Below are 19,464 nucleotides of genomic sequence, written 5' to 3' on the forward strand. Positions count from 1 at the left end.
GTTCAAAAAGCCAACTAGTTCTTTTTCTTCTCTATTCCCAGGAGTCTATGGCTGAGATTTCAGCAAGTCTAATGGCTAACTTCGCCAGAGTTATAATAACATGAAGGTACCTGGTACAGTACTGGAATGCTTAATACATGCTAGTCCATTCCTTTCCTTCATATTAAGTCAAGTTAAGATGCTCTACTTACCTGGTGTACACAGTCTAAGAATTGTAGGAAGACTGGAGTGAAACCACTACCCTGACAATTGAGGGTCAAGCTGCTCCGCTGACTGAATTTATGACCAAAAGAGAGCCATTCTTTTTCGACCAACATCCGGAAGCCTTCAAGTGTCCTATAAAAGGGATCACTGAGTAACTGAACCAGAGATGTCACCTAGGGCACAAACAGGATGGATACTTCATTATGTTCAGTTCTGAAAAGAATCCTTTTGTTAAGACAAAGCACTTCCTTTTGATGATAGCTAAATCACAAGCAAAGTTACCTGGGCAGCAGTTCATTAACTGCTCCAGGACAACTAATCAAATTAATTCCACAAACTTTCCAGTAAAAACTATAAGTCAAATTCATTTTGGCTACATGTTTTCTTTCAGGAAATTCAGATTTTAATGCTCACCTGGCCAGTTTGCTGACTGTTGCTCTCCTTTAGGTTGACGGGACTGGAAAATCAGCTCAAACCTATAGCTACTTTTTTTGGCAGGTATAGATAAATGTCTTATTGTAGTTTATATCCGTACTTTGCCTTTCACTCTGGAGTGAGGAAAGGAGGGACTTAAAGAGAACCAGGGAAAGAACTGACAAAACCGGAGAAGGATGGTTCATTTGCTACACTGCTGGTCAAAGCTCCACTTGTATGCTTGTGTGGTGCATCTGTGGTGTGGGAACCTGATGCTCCAAGCCAGAGCTCTAGGCTACATAGGGCCTGGAAGCGCACGGCACAGAGCTTTCTGATAGAGAGCAGGTACTGCTTAACACAGGACTTTTTCTGTCTATACATACTAGTTATTGTACAAATGATTCATCTGCAGAACTTAAAAAACAAATGAACTGAAATATAAATTCATGCCAATGAAAAACCAAATATCTGAAAATATGTGTAAATTTACTTGTGCAGTGATGTCCCAGCCTTCTTCCAAACAGACCAAAACAGAGGAACCGTTCTCAAGTACTTCTGACACAACCACAGCTAGCTGCATTATCCTGTGAAGCTAAGAGACAAGAAAAGAGGTCATCATTAGACCAGGTACTTTCTGTGTACCAAGGACAGAGAGACTGGCTATCAACCTCAGATTACCAAACAAGTTAGGGATAAAATATCTAGACAAAAGAACCACGTAAGTTTTAAATACTTAAAAGTTGTTTGTCTAAATCAAGATTAAACAATGACATAGTTTTAATAGGCACATTTTAAAACAATGTGTTCTAGGGATACATAATGATATAAATTGATCTTAAATGGTTTCCTAGAAGAGCTATAATTCCGTAGAGTGGAAGAGAAGGGAAGGTGAGAAAGTGAGAGAGATTCTAAGTAACACTCCCAACAGAGTTACTGGCCTTACAATTTGTTTTTCTATGATGGTAGGGTAAGTTCTGTTTCAGATACTCTTAATTTTTCTGGAATTAGATTGGGATGGTTGCACAACTTAGTGAATATGCTAAAAGCACTGAACTATATACTTTAAAATGATGACTTTTATGATAAATGAGTTATATCTTAAAAAAAAAAAGACACTTATTGGCCTGTACTGTGTATTAAATGGAAAGTAAACTTATACTTGTGCTCAGCTTTTAAAGCCAAGCCAATTTACTCATAGTCCCTAATGAACAATTAGGGAATGAACAGATAATACAGATTTCAAAACCAAATGTGCAACATTCTAGTTTTAAAAAATATTTTAAGTATCACTTGTCATAATTTGTAGAATAAATCCAACCCTGCACTAAAACGAAACGAAACAAAAAGAAACAAAACAAAACACCCCTTATTTTAAACAGAGCTAGGCTATTTTAAACACAGGAACAATGCACACGTCCTCTCCAGGAACAGGAAGCTCCTCAACTCACTGTTCCTATAAGACAGCTATTACCAGTCCTGAATTTTCTTGTGCTTAGCATTTGCTTGAGTTAACTTTTAAAATGCCAATATCCCAAGCAGGGCACTGTTTTCTACTGTTTTTAGTCACTAACTTCTGGTATGGATCTACTTTGGAATAAGGAGCAGACACAGAATTTACCAGAAGTAAAGATAGGCTGTGTGGTAGGGACAGTTTGGGGCTGGGACACATAGCTTAGGAACAGAAGGAAGTATTGATCAGCTCCTTTCATGGGTACTCAAAGCATCCTAAATAGCCTTAATAGTAATTAATATATCCTGATATAGATTTATAGTTAATTGTATATGTGGGTAGTTTTTATATGGTTTAAGTACCTTAAGAATAGTCACTGCCTTGGGTACTCACATAATTTTCTGGCTTTTTTTTTGCCTTTTAGTCCAATATACTGTGGAAAACAACCCTTTTCCTCCTCAAGGGAGGCAGGAGACTTGGAGCTGCATAGGAGCAGGGACAGAGGGGCTGGGAACTCCTCTAGGAGATGAAGGAAGAATGGGCACAGTATCAGGGGCCTAAAGACAAGACTGAAGGCTACATTGCAGAGATGCTCTTAGCTAAAGGTCTGCATCAGGGTGTAAAACATTCATGTCATAAACACCTTTCTTCTTGTGGTATGGAAGACATGTGGGTTATGTGTGCTGGCATACTTATTTCTTAATTTCTTAGTAAGAGTTCAATTAAAAACATCCCAAGTTTGACTTGGCTGAAGGAAGGATATGAGGTTTTTCCTAAACCTTAGGTAGGCTTCAGGGCATTCAATGTGCCTTTGGGAGTTGTTTTGGGGGTTAATTTAAAGTCTAGAGACATGGAAAAAGCAGATACAACTGCAAAGTGAGAAAGTAAGAGAGAAAGGCTTTTGGAGTCATCTACAAATCACATTCTGTTCTGGATCCTCACTCTGCTGACAACAGAGCAGGAGCCTTACACACACACACACACACACACACACACACACACACACACACACACGCTCTTTATTGTGTATCAAAAAGTTTCCTTCTAAAAAGAATAATCTCCTTTTTAGCATCCTATGGAGACTAAGTTTTCACTTACAGAGAGATAACCCAGAGATGGAGAATTCTCTTTTCTCTTCTCCCATATCATATGGTTTCCTGGAACCAAAGGGCCTTTCTTTATAGAGGACATCCAATGAAGGGCAGATGGTCACATAGCTGGAGAATGCATTGTGTTTTTTCTAAATGATCAATTCTGCATACCCTTGAGTTTCAGAGATAAGTTGCTCCAGACATTACCTGTGGAAACCACTCGGAGTCTCCCAGGGCTTTCAGGAAGGTCACTTCTGAGTCAGTAGGAATGGTGCTTGGGACACAAGCCCTCATCAGCTTTTTAAAACTGGCTTTCACTTGTCGGATGTCATGAAATTCAACAGGAACAAACTCACAATTTAAAGCAAATTCTAATTTAAAGTTCTGTGGATAAAAATGCAGAGAATTAGGCAGATGAAGTGCTATAAGTAAAAGAGCAATGTTTTTTACAGGGTGATACTTAATGATATACAGTCAGCTGAGGCCAAGTAGCTGCAGAGGATGCAATGAGTCAAGAAAATCAATCTTGTGTGGCTCACGTATCCGTATTGCTGGAAAGAGACATTCAGGGAGGCCTAGCAGTTTGACTTGGCATGCTGTCATTTTGTGAACTCGAAGAGACTACTGGTAGGCTGGAACCTGATAGAGCTTATAACACCAAATATAAGCCAATTTTAAGGTCATGAACCTGGACGTCTAAAGAGAAACCAGCGATACATGGGTAGTATGATTAATACAAAACTGTAAACTAAGTCTCCCCAAGAAGTACACTGTAATTAAAAGGTAATATACTGCTGATGTTCCAAAACTACACATTAGGTTTGTAGACATACACATATCTGTTTCTTATTAAGCAATGATATAAAAAAAAAAGTAGAGACAAGCATTGAGAATGAAACAAAAACCACAATCTCACTACCCTAAGTCTGCTAATGTTGTAGTTACTCTTTTAAAAATCTTTTATCATTTATATCTTTAATCTGTATGGAATTTTCCCATGTGGGGTTGCTTTTGTAATTAAAGAATGCTAAACTGATGACCCAACTAGTTTATTTTGATAACCTAGCTACCCAATTCTGAAGATTTAAAAATTCTCTAATTTCTCTTGCTAAAGAATGAATTAATTTTCTCATATTCTTTCCACTTTCCTTACATTCTGCCCAAATTACTCTGCTTTTCTAAGAGTAAAACTGCTTTCTTGAGGTTGGTTGTACAACAATGTGAATGTATTAAACATTACTAACTGTACACGTTAAGATGGTAAATTTTATGTTGTTTATATTTTACCACATTTAAAAATATCTGCTGCCAAGGACTTATACATAGGCTCTATTTGATGTTTTATATTGGTTATTTTAGAGTACTTTTAAAAAGGCCTATTAAAGTTTTAAAATAAAAAGCAAAAACTTCCAAGTTTTTTTTTTTAAATAGTATTTCTAATATGTATCAAGAAAAAACTTTGTCTTAGTAATTCTACTTTGAGGAATAATCTAAAATGTAGAAAAAAGCTCCCTAGTGAATTGTATCTCATTGTATGTCAAACAAATAATAAATCATACACTTGAAAATATGACTGCAATTTTAAATATAGAAGATAAAGAAACGGAAATATCCAATAATATGGAGTGTTATGTAGTGATTAAAGTAATTATGAAGACTATTATACAATGTGGAAGCATGTTGTGGCTTGAGATGAAGAACTCAGCAGTATACATTAGCTCTTTTATATTAGTTTTTTTTTAAAAAAAACATAATAAATAAAAGATAGTTTACTTCTCAGGAGAACTAGGTTCTTTTCCATTCCAAATACAAATATGTTAGGTATGCCTATGTTATGAACCAGGAGTTACCAACCACAGTGTTGAGGCACACTGTTAGGTCATAAGGAATTTGTTACTAAGTATAAGGTATTAAAGTACGTGAATTTAAAAGGGTAAATAAGACTAAGTCAAGATTATTTAGAATAAGTCACTCTTATTTGCTTTCCTATATGTTTCCTTTGTTGGAAGAATAAGGTGCAAAGCTGCAACTAGACAGCACTGTGCTAGCTAGAATGTAGCTAGAATCAGACAGATATGGACCCATACTCTACAGATGCAACTGATTTAATAAAAAGCAAAACCCGAATGGAATATACAAAAATCCTAATAACTACTGAGCTAGGATAGTGAAATTGTGTTTTTTAAATATAATTTTTTATTGATAAAAGAGAAAAAGAAAAAAATGAAAACAAGAAAGAGAAGAAAAAATGAAAGAAAAAGAAAGGAAGAAAGGAGGGAGGGAGAGAAAAAAGGAGGAAGGGTCCCAAGTGGTCAGTCTTATTCACATAGGCATGATCATACAGCTAATCTGAGGACTGATGTATAAAAGGAATAGCAGAGGTGAGCATTCAAGAGACAGTCCTTAGATCATGAAGAAGTGGTGCGCTTAAGTGTGGAAACTTTACTTTGGGAAAGATGCTGATGCCAAGGAGGCTGTGCTGGCAACCCTGGACAGCTGTTAAAAGGTATTCTGTTTCCTGGCTATAAAATTTTATGCTGTATCATAAGACGTGTGCGTATTAAGAAATTGAGTATTACCCAGCTGTTTCATGCTTTGTAACCTCAAGGTTGCTGACTAAGTGATTGCAGCAGTCTAGGCAGTGGGAAAAGAGCAAGCAAAGCCAGCTTGCCACAGAAGAGATGACTCAGTCACTGGCACTTGAGGACCAAGCATGTGGGATCCTGCTCATAGTCACCATTCCACGGTTCAACTGAAGGTCGGTCTAGATTCCAGAGCTGACTGAGTACTGGACTGAACTTTTGAGGGGATTTTTGAATTAACAAATACTTTATTTCCCATACAACTGTCAGTAGTAATAAAATTTATTTTGTAATGTGTGAATTGCAAAAAACCATTAAACTTAAGAAATTATTGGTGGTTTTGGAGATAGAAACTATCATAATTTATGAGACCTGAGCATAGTGAAGCTCTTTAGCATAATAATTTGAAAGGAAGAATATAGTTGATTAGCATCTAATATTTTGAATTTTCTGACACTTCCTAGGATTTATGGCTACATATATATAGCCTTGTGAAGTTTCCAAAAAATGTAACTTAGAAAAGATAGCCTTTGCCTGCCCTTGCTCCATATGTAGTACTATATAGTCTTTTCACCCTTCTACCTTCCTGTAGCTTTGTTTGTCAATAGGTTTATAACAACGGAATTTTTTGTTCTGCCATGGGCACAAGTTCCTATGGAAGCGGAACTAAGGTAGTGAAAAAAACTCAGCTTAAATAAGCCTAATTATTTCTTTTTTTTTGTATGTACTTTCTAATATTCCTGATGTTTATGCTGATCTATGCTTATAAGTATTTATTTTTATGGCTAATAAATATGCATGTGCGCATGCATATCTATCTACCTACTTCTATCTATTATCTATCTATCTATTTTACGTATATGTAGACATATATACATACATATATAATGACCTAAAAATTTTTTGAGATTATTAACTGCAGGTTAAGAATTCACAGTATATCTATAAAGTTTCTAAGTGAGAAAATGAAATCTTACCCTTAGTTGTGACTTTTCGCCAAATATATAAAGGGCTGCTTGGCGTTTCAAGAGCTGGTTTTGCAGGTAGGTGCTGTTACTAAAGGAGGCCGAGTGATCCTTGCCTGCCAGCCGGGCGCCAACATCAATGCGGGATGTTGGAGAGCTGATCAGGCGAGTGCTAGAGCGGAGACTTGCCCATACACCTTCACAAAAGCCAAAATAATTGAGTGAGGTAATCTGATGTGGGAATGCCACCAAATAGGGAAAAAGATGCATGCTCTGTAGGTTTAGTTTTAGAGGTAACAGCAAGTTAATTAATCTAGGTAATCATGGATCATATTGGTTATTCGTCATTTATTTTTGCAACATATAAGCATTATTCAATATAGCATTTCAAAATCATACAATATTATGCATGGAAGGACCTAAGATGTCACTCAAGTCAATCCTATTGTATATTGATGTAAAGTAGGTATTTATAAGTAAATACTGAGATCATAATTAGAAAGAGTGGGATACAAAAAATGCAGGCAGGAGGTAATAATGAAGCCTTAAAGAGAAGGTAGTGTGACTTCATTTCTCAGGGCTTCATGAAAGAAGTAAGGAAGATTCTTCTGCTTTAGTCAGTCAATTCAACAAGAAATCTAGATTAAGAAAAACATTAGAACTTTGCTAAACCCACGAAAATCTCAGGCTGGATTTAGAATTAATATTTGCGTATCATGCCAAAATGATGTAATTTAAAATTAGTAAAGATTGATTATACTATACTCATTTTCCCCAGTACCCATGAAAAATCATGAGAAGTTCTAATGTCAGTATGCACATTTCACTAAATCTTAGGAGGTGCTATTTAAAATTTACAGTCAGAAGCAGATGTCTTCTAAGGGAAAGACCAAGCAAGGTGTTAGAAGAATCTCATGTTGTGATCTTAATTATATTAATTAGAAAATCAAGGACTTCTAGATGCAGGTGAGACTGTTAAATATGAAATATCCAAACACAAAGGCATATACTAAGTCTAAGTTTGACTAGCACTTCAGCACTTTAACAACAACGGAGACCCTTATAAATGTCCACAGACTGTGGTGTTCATCTTGGTGGTGGGGTCACAGGGGTACAAGACACTTCCACTGCTTCTCCAAAGTGGGTTTTCTTCTCTAGATTTGGAAAGGCTCTTTGAGAAGCTTTAAACTTTGAAAAGTGTTAAATCAAGCCACATTTCTAGTGAACAGAAGTCATTATGATAATGTCACATCTGCTTCTCTCTTTATAAGCATTTATGGGGGCAAGAGACCAGTTGCTAAAAAAAGTTTTATAGGTGATTTCTGCTTAGCATAGATAAATCTTTCTATATAACCAAGAGGTTGTCTTATATATTATGGGAAGGTTTTATAAATAAAATCACAGAGGACATTCAGAATGTGGGTGAGAATAAAAGATAATTTGACGAACGAATGTGAAAAAAATTGCTTGTAACACATGTTTTCATATGAAGATGGTTAAAAAGAGTGACACATCAGGACAGGTATACAGTACCTTGATTATGGACTCTTCCCTTAGTTGAAGATTGGGGTTTTGACTGAGTAAAACATTTATCTCTGAACCCATGCACTGGTAGGTAAGATTAAAGACAGAAGGAGGAATGAAATGCATATAGCAGCAAACATCAGAGCAAATTGAGTCAGAGAAGAACAGGTTATTTAATTTTTTATAATTAAGTTAACAGTGGAAAAGTGTAAATATAATAAAAGTAGAATATTTGGTTAACAAATAAAAGCTGCACAGTCACACAAAAAAGATGAACTGAGTGCCTGTTAAATGAAACTTCAGCTCCTGTTTATAAACATAAGCGCAATGAAATGAACACCACAGCAGAGAGTGCCACTGGAACATTATACCAAATGGAACAAGCTTTTGAAGTTGTCCGCTGGTGACAATAATAAAATTAAGGAATTTAGGGAAGGGGTAAATGTTAGGAATACATTGGCCCTAGTATTTAAGGGAGGCTGATTGGCAAATGCTATGTGTCGTACACACGTCTGTTCTTTGAGCAAGGTCATCACATCAGGAATGAAGCTCTAGCAACCATTTGGAATAACTAAGAGCATGTTTTTGCAATAGAGCATTAAGAATTGCCACATTATCTTCTTTTTTCTCTTTTCATTTGGAAATTATATTTATTTTACATAAACACATAGTTATGAGCAGCAAAAATTCATGACCCTGTGACAATACTCAATGCTACTAAAAGTACAGCTTGTGATGATTGAAGTAATGACTTCTCCTAAAATCCCTACTTGCACCAAAACGATGGGCAGTCTTAAAGATAATACTTTTGTAATTTGAGTAATATCATTTTTTATTTTTATTTTATTTTTTTTCCCCAACAGAAAGAAAGCACTTCATGACTATGGCAAATTTTACCTGGTAATAACAAAAGTGGTTAATATAACTAAGTCATAGTTATATTATGTCCTGAGCAAAGGAACTGCTCAAGTCAATTAATGAAACTGTCTCTGTATTTATTCAGGATTGAATTTCAACAGCGGTATTATTAAGCTATACATTACAACACTGCACAAAATATGCCATAATTTGATAAAAGAAAAATCATTAGAAGTGATTTTTCATTTCTGCTTCACTCCTTTGGAAGCAAGAAACTAAGGGAACTGATGGCTTCAGTGGCCGAAGGAAGTCGGAATGCTAAGGTCTGCAGAGGTGCTGGCTGACTGCACACACAGAATGCTACCGCAAGACAGAAGGGAGACCTGGGACCGCATGGCAAAGGCACAAGGGCGGCTGTGTGCTGGCAACTGCTCTCCTTTCTGCCAAAGTTTTGAGCTTTTCTATTGGATATGGGACATCAAATGCTTACAAGGAAATTTTAATGTTTGATTCCTGATTTTGAAATACCGTCCCCTAAACAAATCCCTCTACCTGGAATGATTTATCTTATTTCTTTATCTGACAAATCTTTATCCCATAGGATCCAGAAACAATGAGAATCCCTCTGAAAACCATTCCTAATTGGCCCCAGAGTTGTAGAGAGCTCTATTTAAACTCTGATTATACTGCATTATGATTATTTGCATATTTTATTCTACTAGACTATGTGCTCCAAAGGGTAGGGACTTAACCATATTTATTCTTGTATCCACGCTGAGAGCCTTCTATATAGGTACTAAAAATTTTGATTGTTTTCTTTTTTAAAATGAATATACTGTAAACTATTGTGGTCTTCTACTATATTTTCAACTCATTTATTTTTCCTGAAAGAAAAAAAAGAGGGGTATTAAATAAAAAATAATAATAAGTACTTCCTCCAAATAGAGGCTCATTAATGAAAAACTGCCAAGCAATTATCATGCAGCAGAAAATTCGCAACAAGAAAATGGCCTGCACTGATATGGGGCCAGCAGCAGGCTTTGAGAACTGTAATTCCATCTTGCAGTTGTGTTGCCCAAAGGAATTACACTACTGTGTTAGTGGTGAGGTCTGCTTAGCTTCCTGGGTGATTCCTAGGTGGCAAATTGTCCTGAGCCTCTAACACTGGCCTGGAGTCATGTTTTCTGAAACTGCGGCATCCCCCTTAGTGGTTTCTAAGATCACTTTAGTAGGTCTAATAAGTATTTTTTAAAATGTGAAACAGAGTAGACTGAATATACTATGTGCACTGTATGGGATATAAATGAATATTGTTTCATGAAACTTTTGTTTTAGTATATATACATTTTGCATTGTGACTTAGTCCTACTTGAATTGTGATATAAAATGAATATGTATGTATACATATAGACATAAAATGTATTTCTTACTGTGTTGATGTAGACTTAGAGCACATGCCCTCTATCTTCCAACCTGGCTTAAAGCATTGAAATGCAAATGTGAACTTTCCTCCCATTTTAGTGGAGTATTATAAGGCAACGATAGTGATGATAACCAACAGTGATAATAGAACTAACATTTATTGAGCTCCTATTATGAGCTAGTAACTAAGTTAAGTGCTTTGCATATATTATTTCTTTTATTCTTCATAAATAAAGCTAGATACTATTACCTCCATCTTACGGAAGTAGACACCAAGAATTAAGGTTTCTTAACCTGTGGTTTGAATTTGAATGTCTGAACCAAACTCCTACTGTCTTGTCACCTAAGCAACCATGTGACCCTTGATCTGTCCGTGTTTCCTAAGCACTGCTGTTGTTTCCTCCACTTTGTTCAGACCAAATAAAGAAGAGAAGGAAAAGAGATGCTTGGGTTGGACGTGGGGGTAGAGTACTGTATTTATCAATGTGACCTTAGCCTAGCGCAGTGCGTGAATACAGACTATAGTCAGTGAATGCTGCACTGAAATTGACTGAACTAATCCTAGCCCCACTGATGCTTTTATATGCTTACATGATCTTGTCATTTCATATCTCAGAGCCTCTTAAAATACCTATTCTGGAGGTTATTTCAAGGATAAAATAATACATGTAGAAGAACGTAAAAGGGCCATGGAAATGTAAAGGATGAAAAATTAAAAAGCTGCCTCCATGTGGGTACTTCTCAAATATACCTAACTATTGCTTTTTTGTATTTAAGAGGCCATACCAATTTTCTCATGGTGTTTTCTACTCCACAAAATAATTTATCCAAGTTGTAAGTATATGCGTTTTCCCCCATGGGGCTCAAAATCTAGTTTAATTTTAAAGTGAGAAGTAATGTGATCCATTCATATCCACTTTTTCTTAACTGGCACTTGTGTAAAGAAATTCATCAGCACGTATACTGAACGCAAAGTGATTACTCTGATTGAGAAAAGGGTGAGAGAGAAGGTGGAAGTCAATCTAACTCTGGCTCATCAGAGTGGGAAAGGTACACAGAAGAATAATATACGAAGGAAACCAGGAACTAAGATTCTATGACAATTAAAAGGTATGGGAAAAACAAAAACAAAAACAAAAACCCAGTGAAAATACACAGAAGAGAATAAAAGAGAAGGTTAAGAGGAAGATTTAGAGACAGGAAGCTCTTCCCACACAGGGTGGTAAATAAGGAACTTCTGGAGAAGTGGTGCCCAGCTCTCTGGAAGAATGAAAAGACTCTGTACTTGGTGGTAGATGCAAGAACGGGAACTACACGTGAGGCGTTTAAGTGTCTCTGCCTAGCCTTGCCCTGAGTGTGTGTCTCTGCCTGTCATGTCAATAAGAAATTGTGTGAGACTTCCCAAACTGGCTTGTACCAGTCCTTTCCTGCAACTCTGTGAGGAGGAATGACGACACCAGAAGAGATCAAAGAAAAGAAGTTGAAGGTGTCAGGAAATAGGAGTATCTCACCTTCCGATTAATCACTGAGACCCTGCAAGATTTGGGAGGCTTTGGGAGTAAAGAATTAAAAGATGGAGTAAAAGAATAAGATTTGTGTTTCTGGATCCCAGCTTAAGATACCAGAATGATGGTTGTCATAAGAGACACACTAAGTTCACAGTAATTTCCAGAAGAAAATATTTTGGAAAGGTGTCAAGTAATAATTATTATCTCATTACACATAGAACGGATCAGAAACAAATTAAATAGGAATTTAACCCTTAAAGGTAAAGATACACTTCCAGGTACCTCTGAGAAGGACAAAGAAGGACTCATAGTTAGAACATAATCACTGGTGGGGATCCCTTCTATAAAAATGCCATGAGTCTGAGGGCAATATATAAAAAAAGGAGATAACATGGTTGAAACAGATTGATGAATATCTGTGAGCCTTAGGTATCAACACAGAAAGAGAAACAGTTTTGTAGCTAAAATTTATATTACAGGTCACTTGGCCAAATGGAAGAACAGATAATGTGTGCCTGAGAAAGTTTATAACGGCAAAACACAAGAGCCAGGTGCGGGGTGAGAGGGCTTCAACTAACCACACAAACGCTGGAAACTACAATCTACTAAAGTTAAATGAAAAGCTGTTGACATGCCTTGATGACAATATACACTTTTGGATGGCAAATAAAGTAACAAGGGGAACAGGAACCTTGAACCAAATTCTACAAGATGACTTGGTGATAGAAATATCAGGATTCTTAGGAGAAAGTCACTATACTATCTTTTAGTTCAAATTGACGAAGAAAGAAATGATAAAAAGAATGGAGTTTGTATCTTAAACTTTAAAACAACACTATTTTAAAAATTCAGATAAAAGCTATGCACGATTGTTATAGGTCGAACTGCTATGTTCCCCAATTTATATGTTGTAGTCTTTCCTCAGGATGTGACCTTATTTGGAAGTAGGGTCATTGCAGATGTAATCAGTTACGAGGAGGTCATACTGAAGTGGGATGGGGCCTTAATCAACATGATTAGTGTCCTTACAGAGAGGGAAAATTTGGAGACAGACACACTGGAAGAACACCATGTGAAGATGAAAGCAGAGATCTAGGTGATGCTTCCACAAGGTAAGGAATGCCAAAGAATGCCAGCAAAGCATGGAAGCGAGGGGGGAGGGCACGGAACGGATTACTCCTCACAGGCCTCTGAGGCACCAACCCTCACAACAACTTGACTTCAGACTTCTGGCTTTCAGAACTGTCAGACAATAGCTGTTTAAGCAACACAGTTTGTGGCACTTTGTTACTGTAGCCCTAGCAAAATAATATAATGACCTTAGGGTCTAGTTAGGAAGATGACTGAAGAAGGTTGAAAACTTAGGAAATCCTACACTAGCAGAAAGTTCTAATGAGGTAGAAAAGAAAGTATCCAGAGAACCAATATGACTGCCAGGAGATGTGCATAGTAATCTTGGTTTTCAGAAAGGAAAAACGTAAATTTTGTAAAATAAAGCCTTTATGTTGATTTTGAACCAAATTCTAAAATAGATTATTATGAAAAGGCACTAATTCCTATAATGAGTCATGCTAAAAAAACTAACCATAAAATCTTCTATGATACAGTTAACAGTTTGAAAGATTGGTAAATATCAGATTATAAAGATGGGCAGAGATTTAGAAATATGAGCCAATGTGAGTTTTAGTAGGACTCTTAACCAGTACAGATGAACAGATCAATCTCTTTCTTCAGCGAGGCCTCTATATTATTTCGTTGAAGGCTTTTGTCCTTAGTTCTGGTTTGTTTCTCATTTTTTCAAACAAAAGATCACATGAGAACATTGATCAAATCTATGGATGACAAGAGGCTTGGAAAAATAGTTAATACAGCAGTAGAAAGAATCAAGATCCAAAGATCTAGAACAAGAAATAGTCCATATTGAAAAAGATGAAATTTTATAGGTATAGTACATAGTATATTTAGGTCCAAAAACTAACCTTTGAGACTAGTTTATTAAGAACAGCATGTGTAAAGCAGATACACTACAAATAATATTAATCTGAATATGAGTCACCATAGTGATGAGGCTGTCCTCATATCTAATGTAATCTTAGGAAGCCTGAGTTCAATATTGTGGAGAATCCATAGGATGAAAAAAATGGCCAGTGGACTGCAATCATCCGAACTGGGGATATTTAGAGTTAACTAAAGTTCTCAGAGAGAAAAAGATGAGAATAGTTTTTAATTCTGAAGGGCTATAGTGTAGGAGATTAGATTTAGAATTTTCTAACTTTAGAGGGCAGAGGTAGGGTCAATAAGTAAAAGTTACATGGTGGTAGATTTTTAGAACAATACAAGAAAGAATTTCTAACAAATAAGAGGTTGTTTACAAATGCAAGGGACTATTTTTGGGAAGAAACGAGTTTCCCATTACTGGTGATGTTTAAGCAGAACCAGGATCACATACTTGGTACATTTTCAAGGGGATTCAGCACTGAATAGGAGTGAGAGGAAGAGTAAGATTCTATGAGTCCATTGTGAAGTAGTAGGACTTTACGATCAAGATACCTGGTCTGGAATTTCATCTGAAAAGTAAAGAATCCAACATAAACCTCGAGAGACCAAAGTAGACCACCCTTTCAAGCTAAAAGAGAACATGCTCAGTCTTTCTTTTTACTGACATGCCAGCAGCTATATAGCCCAGAGGAAAAAAAGGTAACCTGGACTACCTTCTCTCTTATTCCCCAAAGTAACATTTCAGAGAACAGGAGTAAAATAACAGGCATTGGAGGCACAGCCTTGGGTATGGGATCATTTCTTCGTAACTGTTCATGCTTCTGTGATCAGTCGTTCTACCCTGCAAACCTGAAGCATCATGGAGCAGCGGACCCCAACCTTTTTGGCACCAGGGACTGGTGCTCCTATGAGAATCTAATGCCTGATGCTCTGAGGTGGAGCTGAGGCAGTGATGCTAGTGCTGGGGAGAGGCTGCAAATACGGAGGAAGCTTCACTCGCTGGCCTGCCGCTCACCTCCAGCTGTGAGGGCCCAGTTCCTAACAGGCCATGGACTTTTAGCAGTCTGTGGCCTGGGGTCTGGGGACCCTTGTCATGGAGTACTCCCAGGGCTGATTCACCATTTAGACATGCTCCCCTCATCTTCTGAAACTTCCAAACTCATCAATATGTAAGATTTCAGAATTATACCTCTTTTCCCAAGAGGCTAAATTTATCTGTCACCATGCTAGTAATAAGTTTGGTCATTCATTTAGAAAAGGGTAATTAAAAACAATTTGAACCATAATTAGTTGATTTAAAGTATTACTACCTAGAAAAAAGTTTTCTGCTTTTAAGGCTGTATCAGTGCTCAATTATAAAATCAATCTTACTAACCTCCTCGAGCAAAGCTATTGGATGGGTTTACATCCAAATGTCCTGGCACTACCTGCTTAAGCACAGTGGACATTCTTGAAGTCCTCCTTTCAGTCCCTAAAGTCAGCCAAAAAGAAGAACAAAAACCATGTCGTTCGGGTTAACATTACTCAAATGACAAAAAGTTATCTTCACGTGTAGCATGTCTAATTGCTGCCAAACATTGTACTTTTTAAGTATCTAAAGCTGTAATAGAGATAACAAGGCACTGTTACTATTTTCTCAGATACACACATTTGCGAGATTATAGAGAGTTAGGTTTGGCAAGTGCAATCAGAGAATTTAATGATAAATGAAGCAAGGCATGCATGGTGTTACTTTACAAGAAAAGCCACTTTCTGCTTATGTTGAGCTAATTCAAATAGCTGATTAAGCCAAGGAGACCAACTTTTCAAGTCACATGCTCCTGTGTCTAACAGATTAGGGTTACCTCTACATGAACCCTTTGGGGTTCCATCACATGATAACTGAAACAAAATATTAGTAAAAGTCTTAATGGCTTCATCAAAATCTAATGAAAACAAACTGTACTGCAAATCATAAAAAGCTATAGAAATTTTGGCAATTTTAAGCTTACACGTGATGATTTTAATAAATATACATTTAATAAACAGATGTTCAACTTATACATTCAACCTTGTAAGAATATTTTAGTCTATGTAAAAGAGTCTAGGAAAAAAAAAACCCAGATGACTTTATATTTCCCACCTCTTCTCCTATTACTCTTTTAAAAAGAAAATAATTGAATCTCTAAATTTGGTTACCCTGGTTTTTAAGTAAAAGGAGCTGAAGTTATAGCTCCACAAGGCAAAATTTTAAGGGGTCATGTTGAACGAATAGTGCAAATAACTAAAGAGACTAACCCTAGGAATGAATCTCACTTTTCACAGTTGTCAAGAAGTAAAGTATTATCAAATCTCACCTGGAGACAGAGCAAGTGCTGGCCTGACAGTAAGGGTGTTATTGCCACTGAGTTTCTGATGCACAGAAACTGCACTTAGTAAGGCTTGCAAGTACTTTTCTTGTTCTATGCTGCTGGAAGATTCCAAAGCGGAGGTAGGAGCTATAAAAGAAAAAAAAATTGAATAAAACAGTCTCTATGTTAATAAAACATATATATATTTGCTTATTCTTTGTATATAGAGTCTTCAAGTAACCACACCCAAATATAGAAACCAGCCCCACTTAAAGCTCCAAACTATTAAATGGCTAATCCTCCTATGATATTGGTTTCACCACACCTACTTCTTGATTGCCTCATCATCCTCCCAGGAAGAGCCTAGGTCTGGAAAACCAACACAGGCTGTCCTTTCAAGCACAGGTGGAGCTTCTGTTTATCCAAGAAACTCAAAATGAAGATTCACAAAAGATGTTTCTCTTCAGTGATCTCCCCCAACCATCCTGTCCATGCTACTGTTTGGGAGCAGAGGATGGAACAGGTTCCTTTAGCATCCCAGAGTGGGCAGAGCTTAGAACTTCCCAATACAGTAGCTTTATTCCAATTTTGTCACAGAAGCTTAACAGGGAACATGAACTTGCAGGGGTTGTCTGCGCGAAGAGTGGAGGAAGGAGGGGAGAGGAAAGAAGCAGCAACTGCTAGATTCCCTGGTCTTTCTAAAAGAGGGGCAAAAAGTATGCACAGGAGTAAACATCTGTGAGACCAACTCTGGGTTGGAAGGAGTCTGAGCTGGGTTTGTATGTGGAGTAAAACAAAGCACTATAGTTGGCTCAGGCACGTTAAAGGGACATGGGAAGGGACTTACTAGGATAACAAATAACAAATTTTCTTACAACCTGAATAGGAAATAATATAATATATTATTATATTTTATCAACTTCAAGATGACATTATTATATTTTATAAACTGATTATAAAATGCATCACTATTTTATGTACTAAAAATAAAAAAACTGCCATTTACACTGACACAACTTTTCCTGATCACTTCAGTTGTAAAATGCAACTCATTTTCAAAGGTTTTAAAATGTGAGCAAATGCATAAGCTCAAAAATATGAAATATTGTAAATTTATATTATTAAAAAATCAGAAACCAGTGGGATAAAATAGTTTCAATTTTTTCCAACTAAAAGCTCAGTGATATACTCATCAATGCTCCTGAAATGATTTCTTCACTTAATGTAACTTACATATACTATGTTCTATTATACCTGCCCCGTGGCTTGGGAAGATTCTTTAGAGCAGAAAGTTAAAAGCCAACTGCCTTCAATTGTACCAATGTTGACACCCCAAGCCAGGTAGAATAAAATATGTAGTGTTGTATATGTGCTGCTCTCAGTCAACTGAATGATCAAAGATACACTGGCCAACTTTTAACTTTCGGGAGGGAAATGGATGAATAAAAGACATATCAAAAAGCACAGTTTTACCTGCTGAACCATATGACCTGACTTACCTCATTTTGAAAGAGGAAAGAATGTAGCCATCCCTAAACTGGATCTGATATCTTAGTGGCCCAGTGTTTAATTTAATTGAGTTAGAAGTTATGAGAAATGTCGGCAAAATATAGCTCCTGACTGACTTCAGGACCTCAGACACGGTGGTACTCATAACCATCCTCAGAAAAAGGGACAGCAGCACTTACTATTTCCATTTTCTTAAGTTGGCCACCCTCTGGCTTCCTAAACACCTCTTTGCTTCAGAGCTCCTAAGGCAGCATGTTGCTCATTAGCTTGCTGACTTATTTCTGTGCATGCATGTGACTTGTAGGAATGACACAGGATACATCACCTATCACATGGGACAGCATCCCTACTTGCCTCTGAAGGTGTTAAATATTTTTGAATGCTTCCCAGAAGAAAAGAAAAGGATTAGTATAAACTAGTTTCCATCTGTGGATACTCTGGTTTGCTGGAATGAAAACAGACTAGAATCAAAGACTTTATCATATTAACTTCTATTAAAATCCAAATATAGACAGACATTTTAAATAAGATGTTAAATCCCAAGTGGAGCCCCACATTGTCAGTACAGTTCTTGTTTAAGCTGCACGTGTTGTACACAGCACAGTGAGAGAGTTTCTGTGTGAGAGGCTTGATGGCAGGCAACAACTGGCATTCCCAGATTTTACTTCTTTTATTTTTAGGAATACTCTAAAGTGAAAGGATCATAATTGTGCTGTAGAGAGATGCTTACCTGCCTGAGGGGAGTTCTGGGATTTGAAAAGACCAACTACTCCCTTCCCATGGAATCCTCCAGATCGGAGGAGCAGGGTACTACTTCTTGAGTTCTTCCAACATACGACAGGCAGGCGATTGTGTCGATAGCAGCGGGCTACTCTTGGTAAACTACTGTCCTGCACAGCTTGAGGTACAACTAAAAGGCCAGGATAGCTTCGGGGACGTGAAAAGAAGAAAGAATGATTTGGGGGGCGGGAGGGTGGGGAGGAGAAGGGAAAAGAAATGGAGAGAGCAGAAGAGAGAGAGAATATAAGAATATAAATATTATAATATCATAGTAATTTTCTAAGACTAGGAAACATATTTATTGAAGGGTAAGGCATACATTTCAAACATGGAACTCAGTCTCAACTCAGTTCTTCAGGGTTGAGAAGAAAAGGCCTAGATGGGACAAACAGCTGACTCACCCATTAATCTGTTGTTTTTTTTTTTCTTTTTAAATAAGTCCCTTTTAGTGATACTGCAGATTTCTGCTGAATAACCTAAGCTTAGAAAATAAAAATGTTACATAGAATTATTAAAAAGGCCTCTGTCTCTGTTAAACTGATGCCTTCCCTTGCCTTATACATTACTTTTCATCAACTTGAAATAAAGATTGTAAGATTAATGTATTAATGTCAAATTGTCAACTCATAAGATTGCTGAAATGACAAGAGAGAATAGAGTACACTATTATTAGACCGTCCGATAACGGTGAAAGGATTAAAAAGAAAACAAAATGTATTCTGGTATGAGAACAATATGTTCAAATGTCAAAAGTTTAAATATTTTATTAACACATGTTAGTAATTTTTCAAAAAAGATTAGTTCATAAAGTTATAGGTTATGATGTTGG

The 19,464-nt window shown here is 36.8% G+C and overlaps 1 protein-coding gene across 5 annotated transcripts in view; it reads right to left on the minus strand.

Annotated features, from left to right (window-relative positions):
• SBF2 (SET binding factor 2) overlaps window positions 1–19,464 on the minus strand; it is a 364,550-nt gene that overhangs the window by 26,785 nt on the left and 318,301 nt on the right. For 2 of the 5 annotated variants that reach the window (XM_016147353.2, XM_016147354.2), the window contains exons 27-33: window positions 18,586–18,782; window positions 16,353–16,493; window positions 15,392–15,487; window positions 6,719–6,903; window positions 3,367–3,543; window positions 1,109–1,210; window positions 192–377 (exon numbers count right to left, since the gene is read on the minus strand). In XM_016147353.2, the coding sequence (XP_016002839.2) occupies window positions 192–377; window positions 1,109–1,210; window positions 3,367–3,543; window positions 6,719–6,903; window positions 15,392–15,487; window positions 16,353–16,493; window positions 18,586–18,782 (1,084 nt within the window). Of the gene's footprint in view, window positions 1–191; window positions 378–1,108; window positions 1,211–3,366; window positions 3,544–6,718; window positions 6,904–8,239; window positions 8,315–15,391; window positions 15,488–16,352; window positions 16,494–18,585; window positions 18,783–19,464 lie in introns of all 5 variants that reach the window. The other 3 variants (XM_016147355.2, XM_016147356.2, XM_036220406.1) reach the window with 2 other exon arrangements.

Source organism: Rousettus aegyptiacus, unplaced genomic scaffold (assembly GCF_014176215.1).
Source record: "Rousettus aegyptiacus isolate mRouAeg1 unplaced genomic scaffold, mRouAeg1.p scaffold_m13_p_5, whole genome shotgun sequence".
Classification (NCBI taxonomy): domain Eukaryota; kingdom Metazoa; phylum Chordata; class Mammalia; order Chiroptera; family Pteropodidae; genus Rousettus; species Rousettus aegyptiacus.